The sequence below is a fragment of the Ammospiza caudacuta genome, chromosome 3 (genome assembly GCF_027887145.1).
Source record: "Ammospiza caudacuta isolate bAmmCau1 chromosome 3, bAmmCau1.pri, whole genome shotgun sequence".
In the NCBI taxonomy this organism is placed as follows: Eukaryota; Metazoa; Chordata; class Aves; order Passeriformes; family Passerellidae; genus Ammospiza; species Ammospiza caudacuta.
The window spans coordinates 94,859,031-94,884,123 of record NC_080595.1 but is presented as its reverse complement, the minus strand read 5'-3'; the positions used below and the strand labels follow the sequence as shown (position 1 = coordinate 94,884,123).

General features: G+C 38.5%; 1 protein-coding gene across 2 annotated transcripts in view; it reads right to left on the bottom strand.

The window, feature by feature from the left end:
- Positions 1 to 25,093, bottom strand: part of ME1 (malic enzyme 1) — a 154,478-nt gene that overhangs the window by 12,407 nt on the left and 116,978 nt on the right. For both annotated transcript variants that reach the window (XM_058801415.1, XM_058801416.1), the window contains exons 7-9: positions 23,736 to 23,845; positions 13,686 to 13,783; positions 11,793 to 11,906 (exon numbers count right to left, since the gene is read on the bottom strand). In XM_058801415.1, coding sequence (XP_058657398.1) covers positions 11,793 to 11,906; positions 13,686 to 13,783; positions 23,736 to 23,845 — 322 coding nt within the window. The remainder of the gene's footprint in view (positions 1 to 11,792; positions 11,907 to 13,685; positions 13,784 to 23,735; positions 23,846 to 25,093) is intronic.

Here is a 25,093-nt window from a genome sequence, read left to right as displayed (position 1 = left end):
TTGTGTAAAATGCTGTTAGTTGTCTAAATAGGCAGAGCTTTGTCTGTACACAGACATCTGAAAATGTCAGCAGAAAAGTTTGAAATGAGCACACTGCTGCCCCTTGTTTTTGTCTCAAACCTGCAGAAAATATCACTGCAAAGGCACTTTTCAAACACAAGTCTACAAGATGGTTCCAGCCCTTCAAACATCTTTCAATTTCAGACAGAAAGATGCAGAATAAACACGGAAGTACATGAGGAAAATTGAATGCTGAATATAATTTTGACCAAATAACCAGAACAGATATGTATCATCTCCCCAGCCACACCTTTTACAACTGGTAAAATGAAAGTTTCCTTAATCTCAGCAAGATTATTAAGGCTAAATGGAAGTACTGGAACAGAATTCATTCCACGATTCCACCAAAATCTATAAATTTGAAAATTTCGGTTCAATTTAGGCCTGCATACACCATTAAGACATAAGCCCCAGTTAGCTTTTCTAACAAAACTGAGAAAGCTGATGCTTCATTTCAGACCACAATTCTGCAGTGTGGCAGCATGTGGCCGTGCCAGACCCATCCCCAAAGCTCCTCTGCTGGTCCTGGCTCAGCACGGCCAGAGCTGCTGGGCAGAAGGAGAGGCTGTTTCTCATTTCCATCTGCAGGGAAAAGTGCTTCCATCCCAAGGGGGCCACAGGGAGCTGGCATGTGGTCAGGGCTGACTGAGCTGCTCTGCCCCACAGCGTGCCAGCTCCTTTTGGCTCACCCATGATTACAGGGCATTTCCAGAGATCTCTCTTTTCTCTACACATTTTGATGTCTGGATGGGCTTACGCAGGTCTTAAGTGTTCTCCTAGAGTGATCAGCACAGAAATACTGAGATAGGGGCACTTGATTTCCTTTGTGGATAAAATGTGGAATTGTCAGCCCTGAGGGAATGCTGCAGTATTAATCATTTTTGGCATGTTCATGCCTGAATCATTCCACCACGGTATGCATTTTGCATCCTGCCATTTCCCAGCATCCCAGCAGATGTCCCCACAGTCTACACACACACTTTAGACACATCCCATTTTAAAGCAGGAATTTTCCTTAACTTTTTCAAGGGAAAAATAAGAAGCTTTCATTTTAGTCAGCAAAGAAGAAACCCCAACGTTTATGACTTCCAGACCAAGAGCTTGTTGCTAGGATTAACTCAAAATACTTTAATAAAAGCCACTTCTCGTTCTAATCTGCTGATTGGTTGGAATTTAAATGCTTGGTGGCAGATTTGCTGGGGAGCCAGGAGTGAGTGCCCTAGGCCACCATCCAGTCCTAGGCTGCTTCTGGAGATGGTTCCTTAATGGTTCATCCTGTTGCTGCTGAGGAGGCCAGTTTTGCATCTGACCTTAAAACACAACTTCTAGGAGACTGCCTTGGGCTACCAAGAAAAAACCATCACCTCCAAGGGCTGTGACCAGCTCACTCTTCAGGCAGTGGCAGGATGCAGATCCTCCAGGATCTGCAAATCTGGACAGATTGCTCAGGAAAGGTCACCTTGATTTTTTCTGCAGAAGGTAACAGATTTTTTCTGTCAGCCAAGAGATCCGGCTGACACCTTAGCGGATACAAATCTTGCTATTCTTTCATTTTCAATTTCAGTCAAAACAAACAACCGAAATCCTTCATGAAGCAGACTTTCTTTTTTATACAGTTTTACACCTGACTGGCTTTTGAGTAGGTGTTAAAACACTTACTGATGAAACACCAGGGATTCAAAGTCCTGACATTGACAATGAGCTCTCATTTAATTGGCTACAAAGGAGTGCTCAAACAGTAAGGATGTGACCCACTGCAATGTTTTTCAGGCTGCTAGGTAGAGAGACTAGTGCTAGACAGATGGGTCAGCTCAGGTCAGATTGCCTTACCCTAATTTCTATCTGCTCTTAATTTCATACATGATACTCTACTATTCTAAAAAAAATATACTCAAAAAAACAAGCAAAAAACTCAATGCAAGTAAAAACCCAAACAATTTTAAATTTACTTATTTATTCAGCTTTGGTCTGCATTAGTTTGATCCCATTAGTCAGCATAGATCATGTCTCCAAGTAAATATTTTTTCAGCATATTAACTAAGAATGAAATATTAAATTATGTGGCTTAGCAAAAATAACAACAGCTATGTGCATAGACATTTTTGCTTGGAAAATGCTTATAAAAGAAATTATATGGTTGGGTTGTTTTTTGGTTTTTTTAGTATCCATATTTTAAAATAAATGAGACTCATAGAATGGTTTGGGTTGGAAAAGACCTTAAAGATCATCTCCTTCCACCCAGCCTGCTGTAGGCACAGACACCTTCTGCTAGTCCAGGTTGCTCAAAGCCCCATCCAACCCAGCCTTGAACACTTCCAGGCATGGGGAATCCACAATTTCTCTGGGCAACCTGTTCCAGTGTGTCACCACCTTCACTATAAAAAAATTTATTCATAATTTCTAATATGAATTGACCCTCTTTCAATTTAAAGATGAAATCTCTTGTCCTATCAGTCCCTGCCCTTGTAAGTCCCTTTCCAGCTTTCTTACAGGCCCCTTTAGGTACTGGAAGGACAATAAAGTCTCCTGGGGCCTTCTGTCCTCCAGGCTGAACAATCCCAATTGTCTCAGCCTTTCCTCATAGGAGAGGTGTCAGAAATGTATCTTCACTGTTAATTCAGTGATCCCAAAGGAGCTACATAACACTTCCCTAAGCTCTACATCCAAGATATCAAGACCAGCTAGTTGATTACATAACTTCAATAGTTTAGAGGCCAGTCCTTGAGACAGTATTTTTTTCTCCACAAAGTGATTAATTCTTAAGTTCCGCTCTCCACCAAGCAGAAAGGCAGCAGCAGGACCATGACTAGCTTTCCTTTGTGCCCTGCCAACAGGACAAGCAAGAAGGAATAAACAATTCAGTTGTGTGTATCTTCCTTAAAATAAGGGGCTGCCAATCCATTTGGTACAAGCTTCCAGACATTCATCCCTGAATGCCTATAGCTGGAATAAGAAATCACAGAGCTTTTGTCAGCCAGCAGAAAGAAGAGGATGGAGCCAAAATGCAGATGTCTCAATTCTGGATTTGTGTGGTTTGCTGTCTTGTCTCCTTCCTGACAGTGGAGTGGTGTGAAGTGGCTGGACCTGTCAGTGCTGAGCTGCTCTGACTAAAACATCTTCCAGAAGCACAGAGCACGTCTTCTGACATGTCCATTTCCAGCCCTGGCTTAGCCAGCTTTTGAAGTGTGGCAGCTGGGAAATGAGCAGTAAAGGATCAACACAAAGCAGCATAAATCAGAAATTGCTCTGGTCTACCTGCATCTCCATAATCCTTAAACACTAACATGGCACAGAGCTTACTGGTATTTCCTTTCTTCTCCTAATAGTAAAAAGAAAAAATGTAATATACACAATATTTTGAAGAGTTTGAATGGGCTCTGAGGGTTCTGTGTATGAAGCTCTGAGTCTTTTAAGTAGAAACAGCATCTTCAGTCACATTCAGATATGTCTTCTAAGTACACTGTCTTGCTCTTTCAGCATCATTAACAATTCATTCAGTCAATGAAAAGGGCTCAGAAAAACCAGCAGTTTAGAGACCTTTGCAGTACACCAAACCTCTGTACAGTCTCACTGTTTCACTGAAGCACCTCAATGCTCACCACACAGGGAGAGATTTTTGGACAGATTTTTTTCCAGGAGCTGCTACCAAAGGATGTTTTTGCACTGTTGTTTGAATAGCTGAACAAAGACTCCTCCAGGCCAGGCATCAGCTGCCTTAAGGTGCATTATATTTTCTATAATGTATGGCATATGTAGATGTACATAAAGATACATGCCTCACTCCTGCATCAAGGGACACTACCCAAATGCAAACAGAAAGTCTTTCACACTGAAATCCACAGATGAGCCAAGAGATTTAATGTGATACCTGTGCAGCTATTTAGAGGGGAGGACACAAACTCACAAACGCTTTCAATAGAAAGCGGAAGGCAAAGTGAGAAAAAGAGGTTATATATTCTTCTTGCTTTTATTTTCCAAATGTATTCATCATCCCAAGAAATAAAAAAAGCACCAAAATTATTTCCTTATAATTTAAAATGCTATATAATCTTATATTTTTCCTTATCTTATAGAGTAAGTAATTTTCTGGGAGCATTTTAATAAGTTTGCTTGAATTGGAAAAAAAAAAAACCAAAACAGAAAATAAAAACAGCCAACAAAAAAAACTACTAAAAACTAATATACCATGAAGAAAATCATAGTATCTTTAATGGATAATCAGACTGCCTGAATCAACTACACAATATAGTAGTATACTGAAGGTTGAGAATATTAATAACACTCATAAAGATTAATAATTCTTAAGTCCAAAAACACAAAAATTACAGAAATTACTTTTTAGGGGAAAACTATTGCTTCTATCAGAGTATCATTCTGTGCCAAGAAACCTTTGGGTTATTTTGGATTTGAACAAAAGAGAACAAAGCAGCCTGAAAACAGATATTAAAAGTTACTGTGGTATCTGAGACGGAAAGTAATATGAACTAAATTCTTTATTAGCAAATGAATTACAAAGGTGGACTGTGTTAAAGCAGCAGATGAAGTACAGAGATAAAGAAACAATGGCAGTATTCTCTGATTGTGGCATTATGTATGAAAGATGTTGGCAATCCTAAAATATCTCTACTTCTTAATGGGTCAGAGTGGTTGGTACTGTACTTTATTATTACAAAACACAGTCACATGAACACCAGGACCTTTCAATTTAAGGAGCAAAAGGAAGTAACAGGACTCAGTAGTGAATAGTTCTATGAAGAAATTGTTTGTATTTTTGATTTGAAATGAAAACAGTTCATAGGGAGCAGTTTCAGGAGGGTTCTGAAGTTTTTACTTTAAGGTTCTGATCAACAGGGATCAGGTTTCAAGCAAATGTACATCACAGTTTTCACAGAAAGTTACTCTTATCATCACACTATAGCCAAATTGAGGCTCAGATAACAAACAAAAATGACCCATCAATAAAACCCTGAGAATTTTCATAGAAAACAGCTGTAAAAACAGGAGGCCAGACTTCACGGCAGACATCTATATGGGAAATTAGAAAATGGGAGGCAAATCTCACAAATGCCACCAATGTGCAGCCTAATGGCATGGCCTGTCAGAGCTGGTTCTGCCGTAGGAGCCGGGGCTGCGGAGCAGAGCAGCTCTGTGCCAGCCAGGCCAGAGAGGCAGGGCTGCAAGCTGCCCAGAGCTGCTCTCACCATCAGCTGGGAGGCAGCTGTGAAGGAGCAGAGCAGAGCCCTCTGACGACTGCGCCGTCCCACATTCGAGGCACTGCTGGCTCTCGGCCCGTCTCACAACCAGGGCAGCACAAATCTATTTATATAAACACTTGCCTCCGTTTCACTGTGTCAACTGTGGCTTATTTAAACAAGACTTCGGAGATCAGTACACAGATAAATTCATAAAATAATTTGAGGTTCTTAAATACTGAAGACATGAGAACCACAAAAGACATGAGAACTGTAGACCAGGAAGCAAAGCAGTCCATTAGTAACTTGAGTATTTCCAACTCCAAATGTTTTAAATGTTTTGGTTTCACTTGCATTTTTCCTGTGAATTCCCTGCTGCAGAGTTTAAATACAAACAAACAAAAAAGCAATTGTGAACAAAAAATGTAGTTAGGAGTCATAGGAGAAGGTAGTAAAGCACCTCCCTTTTGGGAGATGGTTTCTATGTGGCTTTTTTATCTGTTTCATCACAAGTAAATCCCTGGTCTAAAGGCTGTTGAGAACTCCAGGCAGAGAGACCGCCATGGGGAGGCCCCAGAATCATGAAAGGGATGGCACAGGAGGGGCACAGAGAGTGAGCTGAGAGGGGACAGGCCAGGCTGCCACAGCCAGAACTGCAGGACAGCAGCAGGTACAAGTCAAAAAATGCAAAATAAAAAGGGTGGAGGCATGGATATTGACTCACTGGGCAGGGGTTGATTGAAGTCCAAGGACCTGCAGGTGACAGGCACCCTGTGCCACCTCATTTAGGAACCAAAAACTAGAGACATGCAAGTCCTCCCAAAACCCCATACTGAGATTCTATAAAGTGACAGTGCCTCCTGGTCAGGCCCATCCTCTAACACCTAAAGGTGAAGAAAATACATTAAAACTAAACCAGGCAACTTGGGCACACAACTAATAAACAGTTTGTTGCCAATTGTGTGAAAAAGACACAAGATTTTGAGGAGACAATGTCACAACAGTTGGCAGTAAAACATACAATTATGGTTAAGAAATACAATTCTGGTGTTGATGTTAAAACTCATTGTTAGAAAAGTAGGGCTGTTTTAGTCCTATAAAATTTATAAAGTACCCTTTCCATGTAAGTAAGCACACATGGTTAATTGGTTAACAGGCAGGAGAAAATTTATAAGGACAATTATTTCAAGAAGATAAGATCAGAGAACCAGAGCAAATCACAAATCCACAGAACAGCAGAAAATGGAGCAAATCAACAATTTTTTTCAGTAACAGAGCATGAGCAAAAGAAATAATAAACTGCTAAAATTAGGTCCTCATCTCACCAGTACATCTAATGCACACGGAGTCAAAGAGTTACGTGCCAACAAGGGCAACGGGCTTTGGTGGTGTCTCTTTTAGAGAAACACCCCACCAATCACCCTTTTGCCTTGTCCTCACTTGTTTTCATATATTACTCACTGAGCAGGAGTAATGCCACAAGCATTCAGAGAGAAATTAATGTTTCCTTTTTGCAAAACTTGTACTTGATATAGAACATGACGAATGCGAGATTTAAGTGCACAGATTAATTCCCCAGGCATCAGAAAAACTGATGAAGCAAACAAGGATTGCTTTGCTGGGATGGTACATGAGTAAAATAAGGCAGAAACTGCTTTGAGTGATTGTGGCTCCTTGGAGATACTCAAGGCATTGCATCTTTGCTAAAATGTAAATGATTTTTTTTGGCTGAAAGAGTCCCAGCCAGTTGCAGTCAGCCATAAAAGAACTTATCAAGAACAGAAGTGTCAGAATAATTGACTGTTGATAAAAAGAAAGCTAGAAATAATTAAAAGCTAGCAGAACTGGCAGACAGTGGTTTATAAAAGTTAAAAACATTATCAAATTCATCTACTATTGAAATTGAAACTTTTTAAAAGAATGATTACTGGTAATTTTTTTTTTTTAAATCAGTAACAGACAGTCTGGATGGGATTCAGTTCAATGTTATGATATTTCATTGGGAGCTCTGAAAATTCTTTCACTTGTTAGATGAGTCTGGCACTGAAATTCTGGTATTATTCCAAATGTCTCCCTTTCTCTTCCATCATTCTCTAAGCAAAGACTGAACCATGTATGTACCCAGCTTTGACCAAACCATGAACTTTAATCAGGGTCATATCCAATGCCAGTTAATTGGTTGTGAGAATCTTTTGCAAATAAAATTGCCAGGAATAATGAAATGGGGGAAAGAGGATGCAAAATTAAATCCTTTTATGTGATTATCTACCACTTTACTTGGTTACCTCTATTATAATTAATCAGGACCATAGAAATTGTTAAATTTTTGGGATCTGTTTCAGTCTTCCTCTGATATAGAAGATCAATATTCTGAGGCCTTCAGCCATCAGACTTCAGTGAATATTCTTGTGCTTGTCATGTAAGGTTTAAGATCACACATCCAATGGATATTTAGAATACAAATCATTCAACTAGGCACAAATATTACTGTGCTGAACTAGAAAGAATAGAGTGCAAAACTGTCCAAAGAAACATTTCTCCATGGTGACTTACTCTTTAAAATTAAGGATGACATTCATCCCTCTGCAAAGGAACAACTTTTGTGCACTAGAGAGTATGTGGTGTACAAAAATGCCTTGCAAATTATAGAAAAACTTCACTGCAAGAGAAGCATGTTTGGCAGCCCAGGAACACTCCCTGCCCATCCTCAGCACAGGAGCAGCCATCCTTGGCAGAGGGTGGGGGGAAGTTTCTACTAAGTCCATTTAAATATTAAAAATGCCTTATTAACTGTATCATATTCCTAGGAAGTTCCAAGAACCCTCTTGCCTATCACCCTACCCTGTTCTTGGTACTGCCTTAGAAAACAAAGCAAAAAGCAATAAAAAGCCTTTGCACACATTACTGAAATGCTCAGACAATGGTGAACCTCATGAATATCCCAACATTCTCATATTCTGCCTTTCCTCAACCAGTTGACACAAAAGAATTTACTGTCATGGACTAAGACTTGGCTACTAATACAGTTACACATGACACTGTGGCAGCTTTAAAGGAGACCCAAAATATGTTCACCACACATCACATATTTATGTAACCTGTGGAATTAACAGAAAGAAAAATAAGAGAACTCTGAGAATAGGGGAATGGAGTGTGGGAGACATTACCCACTTTATATAGGTAAATATATATTCATCAGACAGACTGTGATTGTGTGATAATTTAGAAATTCAGAACTAAAGATGAGTCCCAACTGATTATGTATAATCTTCAAGTACACAAGAGTGCAAAACCAACTTTAAAGTGTCTCTTAATTAAGCATTAAAATTTCCATTTGAATGCACTGGGATACTTAAGACAGTGAATTTGAAAAAATCACACAATTTTAAGTATGTGATGTGCAAAACTTCCTCACTCACCTTTCAAAAACAGCTTCAAAAAGTGAATGCATTCTGAACAAACTTTAAAAGACCAAACAACAACCCCCAACTGGTATCTACAACACTGTAAATTCTCTAGGAGGAATTACAGAACACAACTATGGACAGTATAACAAACACAGCTCTATCACCAGCTCTTTTACCACAGCATAGCAGAAAAGTTGGTCATCAGGCTTGGTTTAATGAAAACAGATGGTTCCCATGGGGGGAAAATAAAATTAACAGGAGAATGAAAACACAGCTGCACTTGAACTAAAATTAAAAGCCACAAAGGAAAAATTCAGCAACAAAAGCCTGATAAGTGCCTTCGTGGCAGCTTTTGAGGGTGAGGAAAGAAGCAAAAGGTGGAAACTGCAGCCAGGTCAACAACAGTTCCCAGGTTATTTTTCTTATAACTGGTTGAAATTCTACAGAAAGTAGATGAAAGGAGAAACAATATTTAAATCTGTAATAACACATTGCAAAATTAATGATCAAAGGCCAGCATAGAATATAAATGATGTAAAAATTAGTTTAGTTGGACAAAGTAACTGCTGAGTCTTCAGCAATTCTGTTATTTCTTATACTGCTAAAGCAACTGATCAGAATATTTCTAGTACTTAAAAGGCCTCCCTGCTTCATATAGAATTCTTTTGATCAAGCAGGTTTTAGTGAGGCAAATTTTAAGGGACTCTTATCAGGTTTCCATTGATACATGTCTTTAATAGTAAGAAATATGTGTCAGCATAGTTTATACAAAATTTGATTAACTGGTGATCTAGGCTCTGATTTTGGTAATTCTTACCTTTGCAATAATGAAAGGGTTTATAATAATAGAGTTCTGATTTTGTTCTCATAAATCTTCCTCACTTTATTTCTCCTATCTTTTTTCTACAAGTTTGGAAAGTTCTTCAAGAAGCCTTGTAGCATTTTTCTGCAATCAGCTAAAGCCAAAATTAATTTTCTAAGTGGACCTAAATCACAGCATTCTCTATCAGGCCAGAAAAAGGTACCCGGAATAGTTTAATTATTTACTCACTGTATATATAGCTTCCCAGCAGTTAAATCTCAAGCCTCTTGAGGCTTACATTGTATTTTCTTTCTTTGCAGGGAGGGTATTTTGCCCATTTTTTTTAAAACTTTTCAGTGGGGGAACATTTTGCTGCAGAAGAAAGCCAAGAGAGGACTTGCAGAGCCCTATACCAACGACATGTTTCCTTATGTCAGCCCAGGCCTTGCACTGACAGATGTCCCTCAAACACAACACAGCAGCAAGCCCCCACCCATTCTCCAGCCCCTCAGGACAGCCAGATGGGAAAACTGGTGCTGCCAGGTCTTCCAGGAACACAAGCAATGACCTGAAATATGCACCATCGGTTCCTGCTGCTTGCATCAACATCTGGCCACAAATTCAGCCCTAATCTACCTCAGACAGCTGCTATGTCTGGCGATCACAAACAGTTCACAAATACACTCCAGGCAGGACATGAAATTCAGTGGATTGCTTTTTGGACAAAACCCTAATGAAAGCTCCACCAAGAAGAATAAGCAGAGGAAAGGAACATCGAGGCTGTGTGAAACGCTGATTGGTTTTGGCACTGCTTGAGAGTGCAGAAGCTCAAAGGTGGTGAGGAAAGAATGCAGTCACCGAGTCACTAAAAATTTAGAACCTATGAAAGGAATGAGTCTCTGCTTACCAAGAGCAACAGCCCAGATTCTCAGCTGACTGGAAAATTAGCAGTGAGAGGTGTGAAGAGACTGGGACAAGAAACAGGGAGCAAGAAGAAAGTAGAAAGGCTGGTTAGCCTCCTTGGCTGGATGGACACGCAGCAGAGGCCTCTTTTACTGCTTCAGGGCTGTAAACCTCCTACACTTCTGCCCCTGTTTGTTTCCTCAATCACCAGGAGGTGATTTTAATTCAATAGTATAATTTGATATGCCCAGTTTCTATGGTGAAAGAAATGGTGCAACCAATTACTCTTAGGCAACCTCAAGGTTTCTGCAGCCACAGATAATACACAAGCCTTCAGTCATTTATGTTTGGAGATAAAATCACTTCAAAATTATTAGATGAAAACCAAAAGGATTAAAAATACACATTAAACAAACAAAAAAAGCACCAGAGGAAAAAAAATCTGTGTCCTAGCTACCTGCATTCCTCTGTACCTGATCAGGCTACCTTTGTGCCTTCTGGCAAGGGATGACCAAGATGACCTTGGTATTATTTGCCCATCTTGATGTCTATGATTGCACTATTTTCCCTTTAACACTATGAGTTAAAGGTGCTGTGATGCTGTTCAATAAGCCAGCAGACACTGCCTGCAGAATGTATCCTCCTGATGCACAGCTGTGTGAACCACAAAAGACCTTTAATGTCAGACAGCCAAAGAACACTGTGAAATGTGGTACCAACAAGGATGACCACAAATACTTCAAACCAACCAGCAAGGTGAAAAAGCAAAGGCAACTAGCCTCTCATCTATTTCATTTAAGTAGTTCACAAACTATTAAATACATAACCACCTTTTAAAACACACCAGTTTCTTTATTCTGGCACATGGAATTCATATGTTTCTTTATTTTGGCACATGGAAGGAATGAGGTAAGGGTGACTGATGAAGTCTCTCAGCAGCTTCAAATTCTGACCAGTGTTGATAGCACTGCAGACCACAACATCTGCAACATGAGCTGTATCACTGGACAGAGCAGCTTTTTGTTGCAATGCATCTCAGTTCTTGCAGAAGGATGACTTGCCTGCTATCCTAGTAATGTGCCTATACATCTTTGTCCAAGACTGTGCTAACAAATAGTAGTCGCATTTAGATGGGAAATATTAAACCCTGGAGTTGGACATTTCTTTTCTTACACATTTTTTAATGAACTGCTGAAAAATTTTCTTCATTATGTGCTCATCTCTAATAGAAACAGAACAGGAACTCCAAGCATAATCATCCCACTGGCCAGTCTGTCATTAATCTAATAAACTTAAGAAAAGAAAAACAACTCACTATCCCAAGAGAGATATTTTTGCAGTTGCTTTCACAAAGAATATATCCTTGTCTTTATCTACAGAATGCAAGTAAGTGTCGTGATATTTAAAGTAATGACAAAATTGTATTACCTTTACAACTAATCCCTTCGAGTCAACCAACCAAATTCTTTTGATAGCTGCATCTTTGGATAGCCCTTCTTTTTCCATTGCCATAAGAATGAGGTTTGCTATCCCCAATGCAGCCTGAAGGAAAAAGAAGAAAAGTAAAGTCCAAAACAAGAAATGAAAGAAATCCCCAGCTCACATGTTTCATTTACCTACTATTTTAGATACCTTTTCTAATTTTAATAAACAATAATATGGAATCATTATTTTTTCATAAAATAAACCTAATGCACTGTAGCTACTATTTGGTAATTAAAAACCATAACACAGAAGAAGAGCATAGATAAATCTTAAATAATACAGATAAATCATAGCATAGATGAATCTTCATATGGCTCTTAGAGTGTGGAGAGCACAATAAATGTTGAGGCTGGAAACTAGAAAATGCTAGAACTAACATTTGTTCCACATAATGACAGTTCCAGCCCTGGAAGTGTGCCAGGTTGGACAACAATCTGGTCTAGTGGAAGGTTCCCTGCCCATGACAGTAGGGGTCAAACTAGATGATCTTTAAGCTCCCTTCCAATCCAAACCATTCTATCAGTCTATATTCATCTCAGAATACAAGATATATTTTTTGTTCTTTGAAATTTTTGTAATTTAAACTAAAGGAAATAACAGTCTGCATGCCAGAAAGTAAAACACAAGAGATTTTGCTCTTATCTTTTTCTAAGATGTCCATCAGAAAGGTAAGTCTCCTTTTACCTACTATTCATGTGTTTTGTAACTCTAGACTTGGCTGTGCTCCCAGTCAAAGCAGGGGAAAGAAAAACTCATGTATCAATCTTTTGCCAAAACTTTTTTCATTCTTACTGGATTTTATAATATTTCATCCAACAGATTAAATGCCATACAGGTACAGATTGAAAACCAGGCATCAAAACAAGCCAACAAACTGGCCAATATTTCTGATTACAGACCCATACATGTATTTTTTGGGTACTGTTTCTTGTTCTTTATCACTGATTTTCACTGAGAACCAAGTGAGATTTTCCTTGTTTTGCTAAGAAATAGTTAGTTTTATTAAGAAACAGCTCCTGCAGCAGGGGTGATAGCTACCATTACCTCTTGGCAGCAACAGCCACACTAAAACTATTGACAAAAAAATAAACATCAGACCATTAATTCATCTGCTTGCTTAACATGGAAGAAAACCAGGGGAAGGAACTCTAGAAAGATGGATAGTCTTGATGCAGTAAGGTGATGACATGACAGATATGGATACAAGCCACTTTGAAAACTGCAGACATAGCACCAAATATTTAATGAAATTAAAGAAGCCAGCATGGGGTTGTAGGCTTCATACAAAAGATGACAAGCCATATTGTAGATAAGTACAGCCTGCACTTGTGTGTCAGCAGCGTAGAAATTAATACTCAAAAATTAGTATAACAAAATAGTCTGCATAAAGATCCTCAGAAATGGATGACCTTAATATGCAGAATACTGAAAAACTATATTCAATGCAAAAAAAACCAAAAGGGCACTTCTTACTAAATAATGCTGACTTGGATAAATATGTTAAATTTACTTTCTCCGCTGTATTTCCTCATCTGTCAAAAAATGTTTTGCTTGGTTATATCAAGAGCAGTTCAATAATTTACAGTGGAAGAGCTAAAACTTGAAGTTCTAAAAAGAGAGCAGATCTCCAAAAAATGTCTTACGAAAAAGACGAGGCTTCACCAGATGATCAGAGCTTTTTCTGTGAATTTACATTTGAACTAAAAACCAACTTTTAGCAGGTGTTAGTAATTATTCTATTCATTTAATTGTCTTGTTTATAGGACACATGTAAACTCAGTAAATATTAATAAAACTCATCATAGAACAATTTCCCCAATGTATAAAAACACCTACCTCTCCAGCTCCCTGGAACAACACTGTGTGATCTGACAATTTGTTCTTGGTGATACGCAGAGCTGCAAGAAGACCTGCAACAGCAACAGATGCAGTTCCTGAAATAAAAAAAGAAAAGAAAAAAAAGAATATATCTGGTTATTCTTAAAAGAATTACAAAACTTTACATTTTAAGTAATGCCACAGCATCTTTTGGCTAAAAGACACAAATACTGAGAGTAGTAACAAACAGTTGACTGGAGTTAAGAGTTTGTTTTACTCCACTCTTACAAAAGTTAAATGCAAGTGAGAATATCACCAGAGTAACATTAAATAAAATAGACTGATACTATGGATGGGTATAATGGCTAGGCCATTCAAACTCTTGTAAGATATTCTAGTTATGACCTTTTTTTGAACGAAGGGTGCAAGAATCCAGAGAGAAATATTTTTAAGAAATCCAGATACTGAAAATTAGGTTTCATTCTTCAAATAGATATACTTTCAAGTACAGTAAAATATAAGGTTAAAATAAAACTTCATTTCTCATGGGGAGGTTGTCAGAGTAGAATATCAAACTGAACATTTACATAGAAGCTAAACCACCTGTAAGAATTAGGCCAGCTTATTTAAGACTTGAACCCACTGTGACAGGAGTTTCAGTTTAGTATCTTCTAAAACATTTGGAGGCACCTTTCAAATCTTTGAATAATGCCACACAGGGAAAAAGGCTAACATTTAGTTTAATGATTTAGCCTAGGGAGGTCTTTTTCCTATAAATCAGAACCCCAGGAAAAAAGATACCTGTCTGTCTTTGAATGGAGAAATTTTGGTCCTCATTGTGAGAAACAGCTATTAATAAAAAGTAGAGCAAGAAAAGAATTCAACCAGGCATCTGACTCAAATTTGTTCACAGTGGCAGAGTAAATCTAACCTCTGTGATTGCTGACATATCTTTGTCTAACTTGTCCTTAAGGTCTTCTTTCAAATACTCTTATTTGAAAGAGCTCAGCAAGCTATTCCAGTGCTTAACTGTACTCTAGGTTGAAAATTTCATATCTAAACATTTCTTTTCTTCTTCTATTTCTTTTTAGCCTCTTATCTACTACTGGAAAGCCTGTTACTTTGCAAAAAGTAATTTATTATATTTGAAGACTGATGGTGTTCCAATCAGCTTTGCTTATCTGGAACAATACCAATTCTCCCATTCTTTCAGAAAGTTAAATTTTCTTAACTTGAATCACTGCACCCAAATTGATACACTGCACTGCAGGTGAACTGTCAGCACTGCTGAGTCCAGCTGTCAGCCTCTGTCGTGCTCAAGGAAGTGATGTTTGGTCACCAGGAGCTCACATCTGGCTCTTCTGACCAAAAGACTGAAGGTGACTCCTTCTCCCCAACAAAGCCTACTGGAAGGGGAAGACCTTCTTTCAAGTGTTTGTGACTTCATGCAACAAGCTTGTATTTTTCACAAATTATTATCATCACTAAAGCATAAGGTGAGCCTACAAAAAAAAAAAAAAAATCAGACTCTATTCCTGCAAGGAACTTGGATCCCATGGACAGGAATAGAGTGGACAGGAATATAGTAGTGAGGTAGATAATACCTCCAGCAAAGTTCTGGATTTAGAGGAGATTCTGAAGAAGCAATTGCAGACAGCACTGATTTCTCTAGGATTGAAAAAGCTGTCCAGATGCTAACAATTAGGTACTGAAAGTCAAAACATGGGTTTCAACAGTCTTTGAAGATTTATAATGCCTATCTGATTCAGAGAGAGCTGGACCAGAGGGAGATGAACACAGGCCCTGCAATGTCCAGTTCCAGGAATAAGAAGTGAATTCTTCCCTTTCTGGGCAGCAGCTGTCACTGACTGACTCAAGGAAATCAAAGACAAGGCCATGAATTATTTTGAGAAGCCTGCAAGAACTTGCAAGAAGGGGATCTGCTGGCTCCTACAAGTCTGTTCCTGATCACCACTGCCCTATCTGCAATTGCCTACACGTCACACAGTTGAGGGGAGAATTCATATTGCTACTGATTCTTCCTTCATAAAAAGTGTGAAATGGCTATGATCAGCCTGACAAAAGCACTTGGCCCTGAATCTGCATAATGGACAGTTGCTCTCAATAAGCAGCTCCTCTAAATTTGCTATTCACAAGTCTATTTTCTCATTAACAAGGTGAATTTTAAAGCTGAGATGGCAGTAATCCCCACATTAAACTCTGTGAGATGCTCAAAACAGGCATTCATACTTAAGGCACACAGACCATTGATTGTCAAATATATGTAGCTAAAACTACAGGACCTAAAAGAACAGAAGTAGTAAGAAGCCTGGTACTGGCTTCTTTGTATTGTACTTTCCTTCAAGGACATCATTTGGGTGTTGAAGGCTGGGTTTGAATCTACGGTTTGTAGGTAGGATCATCTAAGTTTCAAGAACGGTTACTTTTTCAAAGCTAAAAGGTAATGCTTGATAAAATTTAAGAGCACATTTTAAAGTTAGAAAGTCACTTTTTGAAGTAAATCCACTAAAACAGTTAAAAAACATGTGTCTTCAGAATTATGTTTGTTACGTGCTTTTTTTTCACTTCAATCATCAGAAATACAGAACACCTTGTTCTCAGCCCACTTAATGATTTGACCATAAAAATATGGCATTTTTTACTTCTTTAGTCATTTTTATGACTTGTTCTGTCCCTGACTTCTAAATAAAAAATCTTTAAAATGGTTCCTCTGAAGCATGGCTTTGGGAACAATAACCATCAGACAGTGAGACACTTCCACCTCACAGTCTCCCAGAACTAGCTTGTTTCTTTCCCAGATGAAATTAGTCTTCCTCAGGCAAGTGCCAAGCTGGCAAAGACCAAAAACGGCAAAAAAAGAGAAGTCAGAGTGTGCTCTCAGTTTCCCTTGGTATTCTACCAAACAATCCTCATAACCAGCAAGAAAAAAATCCCATGGTCTCGTTGGATGCCAAATTCTTTCTCCTATTTTATTTTACACAGCTGGGCTTGCAGGGGAGGAGGAGGGAGCCTACATAACACAGCCTGTTCCTAGGACCATCAATCTGGTCTCCTGAAAAGGAAAGCTGAGCTGGAGAACTATAAGATCCCTGTTTTTCTTGAGGTTGTGGTCATCACAGCACCCTGCCCCCATCAGAGGAGTTCTCAGAAAGCCATGAAAGCTGCTCTTCAAGCTGCTTTGTGGTGACAGAGTCAAAATGAAACACCAGAGGTTTATAACTAATGGGAATGCTGGGATACCACTTCTCTTCACGGCTGATGTACTGTTGCTAAGCTTGTTAGCCAGAAAAATGGACTGTCATTAAGTATTACCAGCTGGGACATCTTTACAAAATTTGTCACTACATGATCTTCTGCTTTAAGGAGAAATAGAAGATACGTGAAACATAAATAAAATCCTGCACTGAATGTCAATACATTGTGCATTGAATATTTGCATAGGATGTGAGCTACTGTTACCTGTATGTTCATCATGAGGGTGATTCAGAACAAAGTTTATAACAGCAATAGATAAAGGCTTAAATACGACTTTTCTCTCAAATCACGAATTGCCCTTAAAAGGGTGTTTAGAAGTATTCCACACCAATTTTATTCAGCCTTTTGACTCTGAAAGGAATAATAAGGCAGTTTATTAGATTACTGAACCCACTATCACTGCTGCTGGCAGTGGCTGTCATCGCTCCTCGTCAGCAGCTTCCCTTATTCCCTCCCACTGAAGGGGGGCACCGGCTGCCCGAATGGCAGATCTGTTTAACCGGAACTGCTCTAACGCCATGACCTTACAGTTCACCCTGAATACTGGCTCAAGCTTTTGAAATTAATCAAAATGCAATTCACATCCATCTGCCAAGGCAGATGCAAACCACTTTTTGTGGACATCATGAGGCACAATCAGATTTTTGTTACTTTTCTGACTGTCATCGCTGTAGGAAGTGGAGAATCAGTTTGGCCAGAGCACAGGTTAAATCCTTTGTGTGCAGGATAAGATAGACATTGTTCAAGAACATGATTTTGAAAACCCATTTTATTCTCCACAGATTTCTAGAATACTAATCAAAGCAAATTTAACAAAGGACATTTTCCTAAAGCAGTGTCAACTGCTGCAACAGCAAATATTTCATTATAGTTTTTTAGGAAGGTAAGTCATGTCTTTTATAAACACAATAGATGTGAAATATCAAGGTAAACTATTCTATACCAAGTCTTCATTTTCTGTGCAAGATTCTTTAGCCTTGTTACAATAAACTGCACAAATGAGCATGAATATGTTAAAAGAAATCCACAGCCTTTTGAGGCTGACACACTGTAAATGCCTGGGAGCACAGACTACCTTTTCAGCAGATATAATTGAACAAAAGACTTGGGGGGAAAAGCCCCAAAATGTGAGGAATAAGAACTTAGTTTATATTGCATGAAATTTAATTTAAATTAGTGAGAAAGGGATTATTGCACTGAAGCCTTTGTCCATTATTTAAAGTTTCAAAAAGTAAAACTTGTAATCAAGTGCTAGTAGTTCCTTTATGTAATTTTACCTATCTCATTTTAAAAAGCTAGCAAACAATAAGAGGGAAGAACTTTCTACAGCACATCCAAAAATCTGAGGTATTCATTCTGGACTAAAAGATTAGGAAGTGGTAAAAGTAAAATTCATATTTCTCAATACACAGCATAACAGAAATCACATGTTAACATTGCCAGCTATCCAAATAGCACTTCACAGTGTGCCAGGGAAAAAAATCCATTCCCATCTCCTACACATACAGGAAAAAAGGGGAGTAAAGATCCTATGGAAAAGGTGAGATCTCAGTTGCTAGCGAGGCAAATGCTACAGCTGTGGGTAGTTGAAAAGGCCCCTATTTTAAGAGATGGGAGCTCCTTCTTGTTGCCATGAATGGGCTTCTCAAAGCTGCATGTGCACACTGCCCTGCTCTGCAGCAGGCAGAGGAAAGAGGGGAAAGGCTGTAGGCAAGGAGAAAGGCAGCCTGTCTAAAACACCAACCATTTGGCATATTTGGAAAAGGATACAGAGTCCCAGCAGCACAGGATGGCTGGGGCTGGGAGGGCATTTAGTGCGACACCCAGCTCAAGCAAGCACCTGGAACCACCCGGAGCTGGCTGCCCCGGAACAGGGGGAGAACGGATTTCTTTTTTAAACCCATAATGAGCAAAAAGAGAAACAGAGGAATACTTGTACCTACATGAGCTTGTGTATACACATGGAAAATTACACAAAAGCTACAGTAGAGTATTTACTTGAAAACACACTGATTTCAATCTAAATTTATCACTGAGTAACAAAGAGGTGATATCCTTAATATACCAAAAGAAAAATACACTTCACATAACCCTACAGCATATGTCTCAATAGGATTTTTTAAAAACTATTTTATTTTAAAAATTATTTCATTTTAAAATCTCAGCATGTTTTACTTGAAAGCCAATGCCCCTGAAAGTAAAGCACATGTCTATGAAAGAAGTTTTCTACAGTTTGCATACTTTATCAGAATTTGAGATATATGATATAAATATCTGAACTATTATATGTCATTCCACTCCGCATTTTTCAAAATCCTGGTCAGAGAAAAACTGGAAGCCCCATGCCCATCACAACTGTAACAACCAAATCCAAAATCTTCTCTACAATTTGATTTCAAGAAGGGAAATTTCCAGGTACCAAATGTATAAATTTTTATATTAATGTCAAAAGAATTGAATCTTAAAAAGGACAATGTTTATAACACAGAAATTCTGATTTCTGAGAATGGCACTGATTTAACATTGAATTAGTCACAGCATAACTTCCAGGTATAATTTTCCTGGTTATTCAAATGGCAGTCTGCTGAACACTTAACATACATTTTAAATAAAATCAAAATACAAAATGAAATAATTAAGTTATGTGTGGTCTACATTTTTTACTTTACGTCTCTTTCTTTTCATAAAATGTTGATGCAATCAAACAACACAGCTGTTCAAAACTAATGACATCTAAGGTCATGATGGATACTGAAGTTAATTCCAAACCAGTGCAATCTCTCTGTGTAAATATTTTTATTGGCATAAAATACAGGCCCTGTGTCCATTGTGGGGGAAAGCACTGCAATTGTGGGTACCGTGAAGCTACAAGACCTGTAACTTCAGTATTACAGAGCAGATAAACATTATTTAATGTAGATTGTGTTATACTACAGAAGTTTGTCATTGTCAATTGAGACAATTTTTAAGTATAGAGGGGGGGAAAAAGATGAAAAGAATGTAATAATTGAAAAAATTGACCTACCTAGAGGCAGCAAGGCTAGAGATATTTATGCCACTATTTGAAATGTATCCATGTCAGCAGTGACTGCAACCAGTGACCACATAAGCACCAAAAGAAAAAATGCACATCTCTGAAGACATGCAAACATGCCTTAAGCCACTGACTGTGCCCAAGTAGCAAAACCTCTTCCAACAGACTCACCAAAGTCAAAATGGGTGAGGAAAGAGAGCATTGTGACACCCTGGGTTTGTGAAGGGCAGGAAGGTGTGGCCCAAGCCAACCCCACCCACAAGCAGGATTTCAGCACTGCCTTGTACCTAGGACTTTGGTTTTAGCAGGTATTAAGAGACTTGTTCAACCTCCCTGCAGCAGGGAAGGGAACTGGTTCGTTTCTTTGAGGAAATTTTAAACTGTGAATCCCAAGCCTGCTGCCTTCAAGGGCAGTCACACAGAGAACATCTCTCACCCCAACAAACAGCTTTGTTTGGCAACACAGGTCCCATGGGTCCATTCCCAGGAAGGGGTTGGAAAGAAAAAAACCATCACATATCAGATCTTTTAGAAAATTCCACCCTCTCCTCATGACACCTCCTTCCCTAAGTATATTGGAGATGAGCAAAGCTAGCAATCTGACCTAATTCTAAATGTTGTGAAGTTTGCCATTACAAAATTAATTCGTATTTCTCCCATATGGGAAATGATGATCAAACCCCCCCTCAGTTTTGGAAAAGGTTCTCTAATAGCTAACAGCAGATAAAAGTATTTGTTTTAAACCAAAGGCTTTCTCTGATTTTCATTTCCAATAATCTGTCTCAGTATTTCAGAGAGAGAGGAAAAAAAAGCACCAAGCTGATTTGTGGTTAGAAAAAAAACAGATTGGAATCCAAGGGAAAAAGTGAATATTTTCTCCCTAAGGAAACATTGCTATTGTGTTTGTAAGAAGATATTTTGAAAATACCGATATGGAGAAATTATTGTAATTTCAGAGGGAAGAAATTCACCACCTATCCAAAACCAAAGATGCTTTCTAAAATGCTAAAGTACAAAGAACTTTATTATTCCAATACAGATTTATACCATTTGGTCAGAATCCTATTCACCTTTTTCTCAATTGCTTGTGTACAGAGAGGTAATGTAGAAAAAGTGACAAAGCCTTCTGCAGAGTAAAGGATGTGACTGTACTGTAGCAGGGATTGAGACTGTTTCCAGAAATTCTTAATTATGTCTATAGGTGATCCTTAATGGTCAATCTTTAGTGGTTTTCTGTGCCCAGTGTTTTGGCAGACTTTTTCCAAATGTTCTGCATTGTCAGTTAGGGGCAGGCTGACCCTGTGTAAATAGCTGTGAGCTAAGAGAGGGCAACTGCATTTGTCCAAGTCAGTACTTGCAGATGGGTATATGCAGCTTGCCATGTTTTCTTTATCTATTTTAGTGACTGTCAAAAATCAGGATCATATATTAGGGTATTTTTTAGACTTGAGATACTGAAAGGTCCTCATTGCATCACTAAGATATATAAAAGATATATAGGGATCCTTTCTCGGGATATCTTATATAAAGAAAGAAATCCTCAAGTCTTTCTATAAAAGATATTAAACATTTCTATGGAAGATATTAAACACTTCTTTTGATCTTAAAGTAGCTTTCTGTTGAAAAATATTAGTGCTATGTTTAAAATACTATGTAAGCATTATCTTCAGAAGATGATGGCAAATTAGATGCAGTGTTATATTTCTTTGCTTTTATTGCCTTGGCACAACTTGTCAGCTTTACTGTTGCAAAAAACACAACTTGCATACAGAGAAAGCCACTCTTTCAAGTAGCCTGGAAAAAGTCATGCTATTTATAATCTGAAAATCTCAAAGGATTGATAAAGCAGTTCACACCATCCATTCTCATTATAGTTGCTAGGTGAAAGATCCTTAGGGTTTATAAAGCTGGAAGAGGAAGAGTGATGAAAGATCAATGGGCTGTTATTCTACTTCCACACTACAGGAGAAGATGACATGCTATGAAAAAAAAAGTTACTGAAGGGAACTACAGGGATATGATGACAAATGACAGAAACCAGAAATAAATGCATCCACTTTCACCCCTTGGAAGCTACACAGATATTAAGGATGGAGATCACCCAAAAGTCAAAAGCATTGTTTGTGAAAATATCAAAGGCCCCATAAGCACAAATTAGATTGCAGAGAACAAATAAATTAAAAGGCTGTACTTCTAAGGAAGGCTGATAGCTGCTACAGCAGCTGAGACAAAAGCCAAAGGGATGCCTTCCAACACTACTGAATGTCAAGACACTTCCTTCCAAGGTGCAGGAGAGAGAATGAAGTGGTTTGAAACTGCAAATACACACAAGGCCTCGTCAAGTAAGTTTACCTGTAGTTGGTACACTTGCGCTGAAACACTCCCATTTCTCTGAAACCACATTCTACTTGAGTCTCTTTCTGATTTGGATTAAGGACCTTCATACTTACAAGGAATTCCCTGTGGGAACCAGGCCTCTAAACAACGACGGAAACTTCCAGATGCTGTTTGGCCTGCTAAAATGAAGTGCTGTAGCCATGGCTACACTCAGACCCTTCAGGGTAGGAAGCACCACGCTTCTTACAAAAGGAAATGACATTTTGTAATTAGTTTATTTCCCATCTGGGAGGTTGTTCTCCATAATCTGTTTCAGATGCATAAGTAGAACTCAACCAGGCTTATAACAGGAACAAGGTTCATGTGGATAGTCAAATGCTAACACCAGAAAGACAAGGACTATTTGAATCCACTGCCATGGACTGAGTCACTAAAATATGACCTAGGTCCCAAGCATGACTCAATAAGGACTTCTGGAAAACTCCAGCTCTTAACAGTTGGCTTAAAGTGTAACTGAAAGCCATGAAAAATATATACAGGTTAACTTCCATTTCTGACGTGTCACTGCTGAGACCTTCATATACCCAAGGGAACATCAGGGATAAGAGGTAGCCGGATACCCAGGGCCCTCTCTGGATACCTCTCTCCAGCAGCTCATCTTCAGACTGCTCTCAAGGATGGAAGACACTGCCCTAGAGAAAGTTATTTTTCAGTGCTCTTCTCTGACCAGATATAAGGCAACCTGAGTAGTAGCATACACCACTTCAGCCCTACTTGTCTGTCTTCTTGGGAGGGAGGGAGGGAGGGACAAGATGCCTTTTTAGATTGAGCACTGGGGAATTCCCCTTGTGGACATTTCCCACCCTAGATACCTGCCTTTTTCTAGCTCATTCCATAAATTATTCAGATGGGAAAAAGAGAGTCAAGAGGATCATTTCCATCTAATACTGAGTGAGACTGTGAGGAAAATTACATTAATATTTAACTGAGTTGTCAGCTTAAGAAGTGAAAAACAGTTTGACATTTATCAATCCAGTTGCATGAAGAACAGTGGAGCAGTTGTCACTGGAGTGACAAAAAGCCAAGGAAGTATAGTCCAGGTCTGAGCTTTGATATTTGCTCAAAGAAGTCAGTAATTTATATGGGGAAAGCCATTCACATATTAAACTATTAAAAAAAAACCTAAACCTGAAGAGCAAACATCTAAATAAAGTATGAGGTGTAAATGAGAGATGAAAGGTTAAGAGCAAATGCAGCTCACCAAAAATTCATGCTGAGGAAACCCAAGGCAAAATGTGACCTATACATCTATAAGTATTACAATAAAGTTGATAATTTTTTCCCCTCTGGAAATTAAGATTTATTTTTGTGGCTTGTGGGAAAAACAGTGAAGAGAAGAGAAAAAGGAAAAAGTTTCTTACCTTGAATGTCATCATTGAAAGTGCAATACTTGTTACGGTACTTATTCAGGAGGCGGAATGCATTGGCATTAGCAAAATCCTCAAACTGAATGAGGCAGTTCATGCCGTATCTAGAAAAACAAGAAATTATGCATTATGTTAAAAAAGTTTCAAAATTATACATTAAAATGCTAGTAACATTTGTGGTCAGATTTTAAATGCAAAGTATAATTTGAATCATACAACACTCAACATGTTTCTCTTGTATTTGGTATCTTTACATTCATACAGATTATTTAGAAGGCATAATCATACTACTAATAGTATTTACTAAGTTCTAAGTTATGAATAGAAGATCAGTGGAAAAGGCATCCACCCTCTGCAGACATCTCAAAAGAAGTCTCCACTGAGCAATTACCTAGAGAACAAAAAAAGGTCCCTCCCAACACAAACCATGCTATAATTCTGTGGTTGTATTTTTAGGGTTTTTTTTTAATATGGAAACTCAAGACTCCTGGCATTAGATTTGTATGTCAATACCTAACAAGTCAACAATTGCCTTGCTGTGCTAGTAAGATTAGTCCTAAAATGAAAGTTAGTATGAAGTTAAATTTAATATTACCACTACAGATCATGGAATGGTTTGGACTGGGAGGGACCTTCACAATCATCTTGTTCCAATTCCCTGCCATGGGCAGGGACATCTTTCACTAGACTAGGTTTCTCAGACCTTCATCCAACACTGACTTGAACACTTCCAGGGACAGGGCATCCACAGCTTCTCTGGGCAACGTGTTCCAGTGCCTCACCACCCTCAGAGTAAAGAATTTCTTCCCAGTATCTAACCTAATCCTATTTTCAGTCTGAGACTGTTCCTCCCTGTCCTGTCACTACATGTTCTTGTAAATATTGCCCAATCCTTATATGTATGGTTAGTAGTACTGTCTCTGGATTCTTTGCATACCAGTCACATATGGAATTTTCAATTACTTTCTTACAACAAAAGCAAAAAAAACCCCACAAAGCAATGAAAATATATCTACAAAACCTACATAAAGACTGGATTCGAGCTCACAGACATTTGCAAGAGGGCAAGATCTCTGCAGCATAGTCTCAATCCTGATTGAGCTAGAGGAGGCTTTCCTTATTTGCTAACAGCACAAATGCATGAGAGACAGTCAAGCTGTCAATTCATGCTTCATCCAGAAAAGCAATACATACATATAGTGAGCACTTCAGTGTAAATACATTAACTGAGTTTTTCTCCAAACCATACATGTGTTTGGCAACCACATTAATCAAAGCCATCAGTACTTTAAAAGAACCCAAAAATTCCAGTGACTAAACTCATTTCCATGGAAAACACATATTTACAGCCA